The sequence below is a fragment of the Macaca fascicularis genome, chromosome 7 (assembly GCF_037993035.2).
Source record: "Macaca fascicularis isolate 582-1 chromosome 7, T2T-MFA8v1.1".
Lineage (NCBI taxonomy): Eukaryota > Metazoa > Chordata > Mammalia > Primates > Cercopithecidae > Macaca > Macaca fascicularis.
In genome coordinates, this window is record NC_088381.1 from 138,912,323 (window position 1) to 138,925,614 (window position 13,292).

A 13,292-nucleotide genomic window follows, 5' to 3' on the forward strand; every position below is an offset into this window, starting at 1 on the left:
TTTTTTTTTTTTTTTTTTTTTTAGTTTTAATTTTTATCAAAGTTGTACATTCATATATCACAGTGTCAAATAGTTTTACAAGACTTACAGCAAGAACAGCAATCTCCTAACCCATTTTACGTTCCTCAGACTTACTATTTTTAAGTGATTCTTTTTGGCATTTACCTCTATAGATCTACCTTTCATTTCTGCTTCTTGTATTTTCTGACATCTTCAGCAGAACCTGTGGACTGCCTTGTATGAAAGTTGGAGGCTTGACTTTCTTTCTTTTTTTTTTAGAAGCTAGTTTAGAATGCATGTGTTCCATTTATTCCTCAGAGTATTCTAGTTTACATCCCTAGATTAGGTTAAACCATCCAAGAGCTGCATGTTTGGACCAGGCTGTCTGACCGCCTGTAGGGTTTCCTTGCCCACATTTCCTTTCAGTATTATGCCTGTCATTTGCACGGAGGCATCTTCCAAGAGTGTGTGTGAGAAAACGGTGGTCCCTTTATCATGGGGCTGTCATGTTGATGTCCTTCAATGCTTTGTTCAGCGTCCCTTCTGTAAAGACTCAGTCAAGATGTTTCTTTTAAATCTTGATGACAGCCAATTCTTGTTTGTTTTCCTAAGAAATCTAGCATGCATTTTGGTTTTGGCTTTTTGTTTTTTCCCCATATAACCAGTGTTATTTTTAAAATTCCCTTGGCCATTAAGTAGCTCAAAGCCAAATTCCCTGCTTATGTCCAGGAATTTATGGCTTTTGTCTCCCGTATTCCTTCCCTCATCATCATAAATGAGGTCCTGAGCAAGGCGATGGTTATAAGAATATTTTACCTTATACTAATTCAAATTCATTAAGTTATCCATTTGTTTCTGAGATTTCTTTTTTTTACATTTGTGTTATATTTAACAACATAATTAAGGAGCAGTAACAGTTCAGAAAAAGGTTGTTAATTTAAACTTTCTGCAAACATCACTGAAAACTTCACGAAGTATACAAGACTTTTTTCTTAGCCAAAAGCCCTTCCACCAGAACTCTAAGCACATCCAAAATCACTGCACCCAAGAGCCCTGGGTGTCTGGTGAGTTGCTACACTGCACATGTACATATCTGCGAATTAAAACGTGCCAATGGAGAAGGGACATTTCCTGACCAGTCAAGGGAAGCTCCTTGGAAGTGTCTGTCCCTGACTTGTCTATATTCTTATACGTCAAATCCAACATCCCTTGGCCTGGGGTCCAAGTGCTGGGACAGGTGCAGGTGCAAGGCTGAGTGGGCTAGTCATCCCTCAAAGCCCAGCGAGGTGCCCAGTGCACCAACAGCATAATGCACCTGAAAACAAGGTCCAGAAGCCCTGGCACAGGACCTTTCTGCCTGCCCTCACATTCTCCCATCAGACCAAACAAAGAGGACAGCAGCACCTAGGGCTCCACAGGACAGCACACAAGAATGCCCCAACTTCAACCACCTCCTGAGACAGAAGGGGACTGTGGTAATCCTGCAGTATAGACTTAGGCAGCCCAGCTCTGCAGCTCAACAGCTCTGTGGGTAGGACGTCTCTCACCGTCAGCAGGTCCTGCTCATGTCTGTACATGAGCCCCAGACCTAAGTGGCCTTTGGCCTTGAACTCTGATGTTTTCTCTCTCACATCAATGACACTTTTGGGAAACTTTTCAGCCTCTTCCAGCCAGTGCAGGGAGCCCATGTATAGCTTGGCAGTGAGGAGAGGGATGGTGGCATTGTCTGGCTTTGGGTAGAGTCACTCTTTCAGCACCTTCACAGCACGAGCAGATTTTCCAGCAGCCATCAGGGACAGAGCAAACTGGTACCACAGGCGGAACTCCTCAAAGGCAAACTTCATGGCTCTTTCTAGGCACTGTGGTTCATTGTCTCGCGCCAAGAAAGAATTCAAGACACGGACACACACAAGGAGTGGGTTTAGGAGTGGAAAGATTAGTAGACAAAGAAGAAGAGAAAGAGAGAGAGAGTTTTCTCATGCTGAGAAAGTGGGTTGCTCAAGAGAGGGTCTCCCAGAGGCTTGACTTACTTTCTCTCACCCCAGCTTGCACTGCACATGTAGCCTCTCTTGTCTCCCTTGTATACCTGTGTTTACTTTATTATCACTGTGTAAATGCTCTTCCTTCATATCTTTTGTTTTCTGCTATACTTTGCTTTTGTATGTATTTATCTCCCTTTCATTCTCAAGCTCTTAAGATATTGTTTAACTTTCTTTTCAGTATATTCAAACATATCAAGAGTTCACTTTCTGGCTCTACTGCTTAACTGGATAAATTACTTAAACCCTCTTCTGTGCCTTAGTTTTCTCATCTATAAATTGGGGGTAATAGTATATATTTTCAAGGTTACTGTAAAAATTATTTGGGAAATAAAGATCTAAGGATGCAGCTCTACACAGTGTTCAATATGATGATAAGGTTTTGATGTAGCCATTAAAAAAAAATGTCTGCGTTATGATGTGAAACAATTTCCAAGTCTGCTTTTAAGTGGGAAAAAGGCAAGTTGTATTAAAAACTGCCATTTGGGTCCCCACTCTTACCATGTTTCCTTTCCGAATCTCCAGAGAACAATGAAGGATTAGAATAGTGTCTACGTACACAGGACATACTTAAGAACTGTAACCTGTTCCAGTTAGCGTATTGCCCACTCTCTGCCAGGTATCATGCTGATAGACTCCAGAGATGCTACAATGAGCAGAGCTCACATGGAGTGACCACATGTGTGGTTGGCCTTGGAAGATAGCCTTTGTAGTATTTCCTTCTGGGTATATGTAGTCATTCTTTCAGAAAACAGTTACTGAATGCCTGCTCAGTGCTGTGGAGGACATAGTAGTTCATTACATGGGCAAAGGCATCAAGAGAGTAACACACCAAATGTCAGCCTTTTCTTTTGCCTAATGTATCATGTGTTGTCTTTTCCTACTCTATTATTGTATATAAAATTTACTATACCAAGATATCTTATTCTTCCAAAAGGAACACAGTTTACTGCAAACTTAATAGCATTTAAAATGTGAAAGAATTGATAGCCATATTCATCAAAAGCAAATTATTCCTCATATATGAGTAGAGCATTAGTGCTCTCCCCCTGAAAAAAATCTGTAGCTTTAGTACCAAAGACATCTAGTGGCCAGATTCTAGCTTATCAGAAAGTAATAAATCTAAATTTTTCTGGAATAAAATGCAATTAATAACATGGCTAAAAACTTTTGTTGAATTTAAGTTCATTGTCTTTTTCCAAAATACTGACACAAAAGGATTATGTGAAGTATTGTAAATTAGAAGCATATTATTCTGTTAAATTTGTTTTTCTACAGGATTCTTGGGATGGCCAGCATATTCCAGTACTTTTCTCCATTTTTTGTGGTTTATTAGTGGCAGTGTCTTACCATCTCAGCCGACAAAGCAGTGATCCGTCTGTACTTTTGTAAGTGAACCCAATTGTTACTGAACTAAAGAAATTTAAGTAAGTTGGTGTTTTTTTCAAATAACTTTCAAGATCTCTTTTTTCCAATGCCTTTCCAAAGTGCTTTGGCCTAATCTATAATAAGTTTCAAAATATATTAACTTTGGGTTATTCTAATCAGGTTGGCTGGGAATATTAGTGTTTTCCTTCCCAATTATTGAAACTATGTTTTAATAAAAATATTTTCACTGTATGCTTATTTATAGTATCCTAAACATTTTAGAATTTCTCATTTGGTAATGATTAAATATACTCGAATCATTTGGTTTTCTATCATAAACTTCATTGCCCATTTGAATCACTGATTTTCAGATTATATGTGTATTTTCTATTATTTTTTTCTTTTTTTTTTTCACATAAAGCTCTTTAGTGCAATCCAAGATTTTTCCAAAAACGGAAGAGAAAAATCCAGAAGACCCTCTATCTGAAGTAAAAGATCCACTGCCTGAAAAACTTAGAAATTCTGTTGTAAGTTTTAACATTTAGAATCACCTAAAAGACTTAAATCTTAGACAGTTGATCATGTTATATGAGGAACACTTTTTGAAAGTCATTAGTAATTGGAGAAAAATGTATAATTATAATTTATAGGATTAGTTGTACATTGTTGTCTTTATTCCAAATATTAAAATGTAAGAAATGCTCATTCCTCAGACTTGGTTTGTGCATAGAACAGAATACTAAGCATTTTATTTTTAGGTCAGATGAAATTAAGTCATTTCATTGGCCATAGAATTTTTATTCCTATTCGATTTAGACTAGGATCTGAAAGATCAGCATTAACACAAATTAGATTCATTTTGTTGTTGTTGTTCGTCTTGTTGAAAAAAATGGCCTTTGTAAGTCATTTATTAGTTTTTTAGGTTGTTTTATTTCTTAAGGCCAGTCTTAAAACTGTGTGTGTATTCTAGGCTGAAGGAGAGAACAATAATCTGTACTAATGTACTTAAGTAAATGCAGTAGTTTTTAAAATTTTCTAATTTCATGAATTATAATGTTGCTTGTATTCTTTTAGTAATTATTTGAAAAATGATTTCTGTAAATTCATATCTATTTGTGGAATAAAACAAAATCTTTTTTCTCAGTTTTAGGTCATTTTCCTTTGCAAAAGACTGAATTTATATAGATGTTGAATTAGACACATTTACTTTCAGTGCACTTGACCTGTTCACATATTCTTTCAGAAACTTTAGAAATACAAAACTATATCAAGATGTTAGAATGACTTTTTTCTAACTTCGGTTTCCATGTGGACAGAGAATGTTTCATGTTAAGTATAGTAGGATATTCTGAATCTGGCTTATAAGCATAAATCTAAGAGGTCTGTTGATGACCAAAGATATCAAGAGGTTTCTGATTTTTCTATAACCACTGATAGAACCAAAATCTAATAAGTAAAATGGACTTAAGCATAACAGTTTTCACATGTCAAAAGACCAATGAAAGTATAAGTTATCCAAAGGATATACTAAGGCTGGAGGATCCCCTCAACTCAGGGGTTCTGAGCTCTAGTGTGCAATGACTGTACCAGTGAATAGACACTGCGCTTCAGCCAGGGCAACATAGTGAGACCCTGTCTCAAAAACAAACATATATGAGTAGAGCATTAGTGCTCTAAATGAAAAATTACAGTACCTTAAGGTACCTTATCTCCTTTCCCCATATGTAAAAGTAAAACTTACAGACCAATGGGGGAATAAAATCTTCATTCTAAAAGACTTTATTGCAATATGTTATACGGCATGCAGAATTAGGTAAGTTGTTCAATTCTTTAGTATTACAGTGTCAAAGCCAAAATATGAGGAAATTGAGGAAGAAAATAAGATTTTTTGTGGTTAATATGTGTAAGAAATCTAGAAGTGTGGCCAGGTGTGGTGGCTCACACCTGTAATCCCAGCGCTTTGGGAGGCCAAGATGGGCGTGTCACTTGAGGTCAGGAGTTAGAGATCAGCCTGGCCAACATGGTGAAACCCTGTCTCTACTAAAAATACAAAAAATTACTCAGGTATGGTGGGGCGTGGTGGTGTGTGCCTATAGTCCTAGCTGCTTGGGAGACTGAAGCAGGAGAATCGCTTGAACCCAGGAGGTAGAGGTTGCAGTGAGCCGAGATTGTCCCACTGCACTCCATCTTAGAGAGAGAGGAGAGAGAGAGAGAGAGAGAGAGAGAGAGAGAGAGAGAGAATGAATCTAGAAGTGTGAAAGTATCAATGAAAAATTCTTTTTTTTTTCTTTAATACTGACTGAGCTAGCCTGGCAAAAAGTTAATTCTTAAACTGTGCCAATGGGGAATAAAGGTAAAAGATTTTAAAAATTTTTATGTAATTGTTTAATAATTCTTTTTTTCCCTACAGAGTGAGCGATTACAGTCTGACCTGGTAGTATGCATTGTAATTGGTGTGCTATATTTTGCTATTCATGTAAGCACAGTCTTCACAGTATTGCAGGTAAGGAATCATTTTCTCCTTCTATTTATTTGTTTGTTTGAGACAGGGTTTCACTCAGTCACCCAGGCTGGAGTGCATTGTTGTGATCACAGTTCATTGTAACCTTGAACCCCTGGGCTCAAGCGATCCTCCCACTCAGCCTCCCAAGTAGCTAGGACTACAGATGTGCGCCACCACACCAGGCTAATTTAAATAATTTGTTGTTGTTGTTGTTTTTTGTAAAAACTGAGTCTTGTTGTGTTGCCCAAGCTGGTCTCAAACTCCTGAGCTCAAGCAATTCTCCTGTCTCAGTTTCCCAAAGTACTAGAATTACAGCTGTGAGCTACTGCACCCAGCCTGTGTATGTTTAGATACACAAATATTTGCCATTGTGTTACAGTCACCTACAGTATTCAGTACAGTAACATGCTGTACATTTTTGTAGCTTAAGAGCAATAGGCTCTACCACATAGCCTCAGTGTCTTGTCTGTGTAAGTACACTCTGATGTTTGCACGATGATGACATTTCCTAGCCACACATTTCTCATGATGTATCCTGTTGTTAAGCAGCACATGACTTATAACTTTGTTTGGACTAATTTCTGATTAGATTTTAATGTTTGTCCATAGTGCTGAAATACATGACTTTTTTTTTTATTATCAACAAATACTTATTTTCTCATGATTTCTCTGGGTTATGAATCTGGGAGTGGCTTTGCTGGATGATTCTAGCTCTGGATCTTTCATGATGCTACAATCATCTGAGGTTCACTGTTTATAGGCCTCAGTTCCTTCTGATTATTGGCTGGAGACCTCAGTTCCCCTCCATGTGGTCCTCACCATAGGCTACCTAACTGTACTCATAAAATGGCAGTTGTTTCCCCCAGAGCAAGTGATCCTTGAGAGAGAAAGCCCAAGACAGGAGCTGTACTGTTTTATAACCTGGTATTGGAAATGACATGCCACCATTTCTTCCATATTCTGTTGTGCACATAGACTAACCTTGGTACATTGTGAGAAGAGAATATACTCAAGTATAAAAGCAAGAGGCAAGGATCATGGGAACCACTTCAGAAGCTGACTACCGCAGTCCATCAGTAGACCACCATGATCAACATCCCTTCTAAATGCAAAGTGCACATACCCTCTCCTATATCCCCCAAAAGTCTCATTCCAGTATAGTTGGAAGTCTAGAACGTTATAATCTAAATCAGGTTCAGGTATGGGTAAGGCTTCTTAGGTGTTGTTCCTTAAGTACAGCTCATCAAGGACTATTTCTTTCATCTGTAGGGCATGTAATTATCATATTTAGTGCCCTGCATTATTTTGTGCATATCCATGTTTCCATTTGGTGTCATTTTTCCTCCTGCTTGAAAGATTTCCTAGGACATTTCTTTTTTACTTAGGGACGAAGTCTCACTATGTTTCCCAGGCTGGTCTGGAACTCCTGAGCTCAAGTGATCCTCCCGCCTTGGCTCCAAAGTGCTAGGACTACAGGCATGAGCCACTGCACCCGGCTTCCTCTCCAGTTTAAAATCCCCCTTTCTTGCTGTCCTGGGACATTTCTTGTAGTGAAAATCTGCAACTTTCCTTAGCTTTTGTAGCTCTGAATAAGTCCTTATTTCACTATTGGTATTGAAAGATACTTCATTGGGTATAAAATTCTAAGACGACAGGTTTTTTCTCTTCTAGTACATGAAGATGTTGTTCCACTGTCTTCTCCCTTTTATTGCTTCTGACTGAATTTATTCCTATGTAGATAACTTTTTCTCTACTGCTTGAAGATTATCTTTTTATCACTAGTTTTTAGAAATTTGATTATGATGTACATTCACATAGTTTTCTTCATGTCTTTGTGCTTGGGGTTTATTGAATCTGTGGTTTATAGTTTTTATTAAATTTGGAAAATTTTGGCCATTATTTCTCTAGACATTGTTCATTTTTTTCAGAATGGGTGTATATTTTTATGGGGTACATGAGATACTTTGATACAGTCATGCAATGTGTAGTAATCACATGGTAAATGGGGTATTCATCCCCTCAAGCATTTGTCCTTCGTGTTATGATCCAGTTATTACTCTTAGTTATTTTTAATGTACAATTAAATGATTATTGGCTGTAGTTACCCTGTTGTGCTATCAAGTACTAGATCTTATTCATTCTTTCTTCTACTTTTTGTACCTATTAACCATCACTGTCTCCCCCCACCACCCCTACTACCCTTCCCAGTCTCTGATAACCATCCCTCCTTCCACTTTCTATTTCCATGAGTTCATTTGTTTTAATTTTTAGCTTCCACAAATAAGTGAAAACATGTGAAGTTTGTCTTTCTGTACCAGGCTTATTTCACTTAACATAATGACCTCCAGTTCCATCCATGGTATAGCAAATGACAGAATCTCATTCTTTTTTTATGGCTGAGTAGTACTCCATTGTGTATATGTACCCCATTTTCTTTATCCATTCATTCATCTGTTGATGGACACTTAGGTTGCCTCCAAATCTTGGCTGATATGAACAGTGCTGCAACAAACATTGAGTACAGATATCCCTTCAATAAAATTGATTTCCTTTCTTTTGAGTATATATCCAGCATTGGGATTGCTGGATAATACGGTAACTCTATTTTTAGTTTTCTCAGGAACTTCCAAACTGTTCTCCATAGTGGTTTTACTAATTTATATTTCCACCAACAGTGGAAGAGTTCAGCAGTGAAGCCATCTGGTCCTGGACTTTTCTTTACTGGGTGACTTTTTGTTATGGCTGCTATCTTTTTACTTGTTATTGGTCTGTTTAGCTTTTGGATTTCTTCATTGTTCAATCTTGTTAGGTTGTATGTGTCTAGGACTTAATCCATTTTCTCTAGATTTTCCAATTTATTCGCATATAGTTGCTCATAGTAGCCACTAATGATACTCTGAATTTTTGCACTATTAGTTGTAATATCTCCTTTTTCATCTCTGATTTTATTTATTTGGGTCTTTCTTTTTCTGGCTAAAGGTATGTCAATTTCATTTATCTTTTCAAAAAGCCAACTTTTTGGTTCCTTGATCTTTTGTATTGTTTCTTCATTTTAATTTAATTTATTTCTGCTCTTACCTTTCTTAGGTCCTAGTTCCTGGAGATACATCATGAGGTTGTTTGAAGTCTTTCTACTTTTTTGATGGAGGCATTTATTGCCTATATTCTTTACTATACTGTACCATATTATACTATACTATACTATACTATACTATACTATACTATACTCTTTCCTTTAGCATTTGCTTTTGCTATATTCCATAGGTTTTAGTATGTTGTATTTTCATTTGTATTGGAAATTTTTAAATTTTATTTTCAGTTTTTTTGTTGACCCAGTTTTCATTCAGGAGCACATTGTTTAATATCTGTTTAATTGTACAGTTTCCAAAGTTCCTCTTGTTACTTATTTTTAGTTTTATTTCATAATGGTCTGAGAAGATACTTCATATAATTTCAATTTTTAAAAATTTGCTGAGACTTGTTTCGTTGCATAACATATAGTCTGTCTTGGAGAATGTCCCATGTGTTAATGAGGACAATGTGTATTCTGCAGCTATTGGATGACATAAATGTCTGCTAGGTCTGTTTGTTCTATAGTGCAGACTAAGTCTGATATTTCTTTGTTGATTTTCTGTCTAGGTGCTCTGTGCAATGTTGAAATTGAGGCGTTGATATTCCCAACTATTATTCTATTGGGGTCTATCTCATTAGCTTTAATAATATTTGCCTTATGTATCTGGGTGCTCAGGTGTAGGGTGCATATGTCTTTATAGTTGTTATACCCTTTTCTGAATTGATCCCTTTGTTACTTATTTATTTTTTTGAGACAGAGTCTTACTTTGTCACCCAGGCTGGAGTGCAGTGGTGCGATCTCAGCTCACTGCAAGCTCCGCCTCCCGGGTTCACGCCATTCTGCCTCAGCCTCCTGAGTAGCTGGGACTACGGGTGCCTGCCACTGCGCCCAGCTAATTTTTTGTATTTTTAGTAGAGACGAGGTTTCACCGTGTTAGCCAGGATGGTCTCGATCTCCTGACCTCGTGATCCACCTGCCGTGGCCTCCCAAAGTGCTGGGATTACAGACATGAGCCACTGTATCCGGCCAATACCTTTATTATTATTATAATGGCCTTCTTTGTCTCTTTTCATGTCTTTTGACTTGCAGTTTATTTTGCCTAAGACAAGTATAGCTCTGCCAGTATGCTTTTAGTTTCTGTTTGTCTGGAATATATTTTTAAATGTCTTCTCTCAATCTATGTGTGTGTCTACAGGGGAAATTAGTTTCATATAGGCAGCATATAATTTGACTGTTTTTTAAAAAAAAATTCAAGCAGACTATATTTTTATTTATTTATGTTGATATCAGTATACACATCTGGACAATCTATATCTTTTAGCTGGGGAATTTAAGCCATTTACATTCAAGGTTTTTTGCTAGGTGAAGGCATACTCCCATCATTTTGTTCATTGTTTTCTGAATGTTTTATATATCCTTTGTTCCTTTCTTCCTCTTTTATTATTTACTCTCCAATTTGATTGGTTTTTTGTAGTAATAACATTTGACTTTTTTTAAAAAAAATCATTCGTTTATCTTCTTTACCAATGTTTTTATCCTTTCATGTGTTTTCATGATTGTAGATATCATCCTTCTGCTTCTAATTATAGGACTCATTAATTTCTGGTAGAGCCAGTCTAGTGGTAATAAATTCTCTTAGTCTTTGCTTTTTGCTAAAGATGTTATTTCTCCTTCATTTTTGAAGGCTAAAGCTTTTCTTGGTATAGTATTTTTAGCTGAGAGTTTTTTCTTTCAGCACTTTGAATGTGTTACCTCATTTTCTTCTGGCTTGTGAGGTTTCTACTGAGAAATTAGATGTTAGTCTAATGGGGGTTTCCTTGTATATAACTTAACCCTTTTCTCTTGCTGTTTTCAGAATTCTCTTTTGGTCTTTGACTTTTGACAGTTTGACTATAATGTGCCTTGGAAAAGACCTTACTGGGTGAATTGTATTTGAGAACTTTGTGTTTCCTGTATCTAGATGTCTAAGACTTGGGAAGTGTTCAGCTATTATTTCCTTAAATAGGCTTTCTATGCCTTTGCTCATTTCTTCTAGAAACTCCAAAATTCAAATATTTGGTCATTTTTGCAGTGTCATATATATCATGTGAGCTTTTTTTTTCCTTCTTTCCTTCCTTCCTTCCGTTTTTTTTTTTTTAAGATCCATCTTAAAGTTTAGAAATTCTTTCTTCTGCTAGATCTAATCTATTGTTGAAGCTCTTGCTTATATTTTTTATTTCATTTGTTGAATTCTTGAGTTCCAGAATTTCTGTTTGGTTCCCTTTTATGATATATCTCTTTGTTGAGTTTCTCATTTAGATCATGAATTGTTTTCCTGATTTCTTTGTATTACTCTTATGTGTTCTCTCGTATCTCACTGAGTTTCCTTCATATCATTATTTTGAATTCTTTTTCAGACATTTCATAGATTTCCTTTTCTTTGGTATCTATTACTGGAAAATTATTATGTTCCTTTGGAGGTGTTACATTTTCTTGCTTTTTCATGTTTCTTGTGTCCTTACATTGATACATCTGATATAACAGTTTTTCCAATTGTATGGATTGGCGTTTGGAGAGAAAGACTTGTTTCCTTTAGATATATGTATAGTGTTGGTTGGACAGGATGCTTTGTCTTTGATTCTGGTTGTGCATGGTAGCGTACTCTCCATATGATTTCTTTGGCCATAATCGGCGTTAGTCATGTCTGTGAATTCCTCAGTGACTCAGGCTGCATTTGTTCATAGAGGCTGTGGTGAGGCATTGCCGGGGATACAGATGCTAGGCTGGCTAGTCCTCAGACGCCAGTAGTGGCTGCAGTGGGTCAGGTGTACTAGTCCTTGGCCCATGGATCGGCATACATGGGTGCCTGTGGTGTTGGGTCTGGGCAGGCTGGTCCATGAGTCTCCAGTCAGCATACTTGGCTATTGGTGGTAGCAGGGAAGAAAAGTTTTAAGATGCATACGTCTTTCTAACAAATGACTTTTCTCCAGTATGAATCAGGATATGGCAACTCAGATGGCAATCCCTGTTGAAGGCCTTGCCACAACCTTCATAGTCACAAATGGTCTCTGTCCTGTGCACTTGTACAGGTATGCATCAAGCTTTTAGGCCTTGTTGTAATTGGTGATGCAATCCAGGAAGGAACAGATGACCCTGCTGCGAAGCATGAGGGGTAGCAGTGGAGAGACTGGGCTGGGCTCTTGCTGGCTGTGATGAACAGGTCAGTGATGGTTATAGATGACATTACCACAGTGACCAAAGCCAGCGGCCGCAGGGCACCTGGGTCTCTATGCCAGGGGACAGGTATACAGCCGTGTGCTAAGCCATGTACTGTGAACCAGTGCACGCAGCCAACTGCTCCGGGTGGACCCCGCCTTACCCCATCATCTCTGCTACTAAAAACAATTTAATACATTGCTCTGAACATCTCGTAGAACATTCATGTAATAGGCAATACACCTTAGGCCACTCTCTCGTTATACAATAGTGTAAGACACCAGAGAAAGTAGTTAACACATTTCAAAATATCTGTGATACATGAATAGTCACTAACTTTCAAGGCTGATTAGAACAAACTACATAATTTAGAAATGTTAACCGTAGAAAAATGTTTAGTTCTTATATTCTAAAATGGACATTGTCCATTATCAGATGGAAAACTGAACTGACAAATTAGAATTTCTACGGTAAGTCTCAGAATCACTCCTAATTTTATCACTTTTATTATTATTTTCTTTAGCCTGCCCTCAAGTATGTGTTGTATACATTGGTTGGCTTTGTGGGTTTTGTAACCCATTATGTGCTGCCTCAAGTTAGAAAACAGCTACCATGGCACTGTTTCTCTCATCCTCTGCTAAAGACACTCGAGTATAATCAGTATGAAGTTCGAAGTAAGTATTTCATTAGCACTTTTCTTTTTAATATTCCGAGTTTTTCCCTTTGCTATATTGATAGATGACTGAGTTAAATGAATATCATCACGGAACATTTGGCTTGTGTTTTTTTGCTTAAGTTTGAAGCTGTTAATGAATCTAATCTCTTGCAGGATGCATTAATTTAGCTGAAATATGAGTGTCAGTGTTACAATGCCAATTTTCCACAGAAGAAACTTACTTCTCGCCTCTCTAAATTGTTCTTCACAGACTTCTCATTGATGAATCCTCTTTTGTATGTCCATTGCTTCTCTTTCCTGACCCTACTCTTCCCCCTAATTAGTTTTCAGTGCCATACAGGCAATCCAGTCCTCTTAAGGCCTCTCTACTTGAAATAGTTTTAACTTAATGTGTAGGGAGGTGGAAAGGTCTTTGTTCCTGTTTCTGTCAGAGACACT

General features: G+C 37.3%; 1 protein-coding gene across 16 annotated transcripts in view; it reads left to right on the plus strand.

Annotated features, from left to right (window-relative positions):
- PCNX1 (pecanex 1) overlaps positions 1-13,292 on the plus strand; it is a 210,766-nt gene that overhangs the window by 129,620 nt on the left and 67,854 nt on the right. For 15 of the 16 annotated variants that reach the window (XR_012415913.1, XR_012415914.1, XM_005561665.4 and 12 more), the window contains 4 exons: positions 3,318-3,427; positions 3,829-3,934; positions 5,818-5,910; positions 12,702-12,852. Coding sequence is in view for 14 of the 16 variants with exons in the window: in XM_005561665.4 (XP_005561722.1) it covers positions 3,318-3,427; positions 3,829-3,934; positions 5,818-5,910; positions 12,702-12,852 (460 nt within the window). In the remaining 2 variants the exon portion in view is untranslated. Of the gene's footprint in view, positions 1-3,317; positions 3,428-3,828; positions 3,935-5,817; positions 5,911-12,051; positions 12,237-12,701; positions 12,853-13,292 lie in introns of those variants that run through there. The other variant, XM_073997661.1, reaches the window with a different exon arrangement.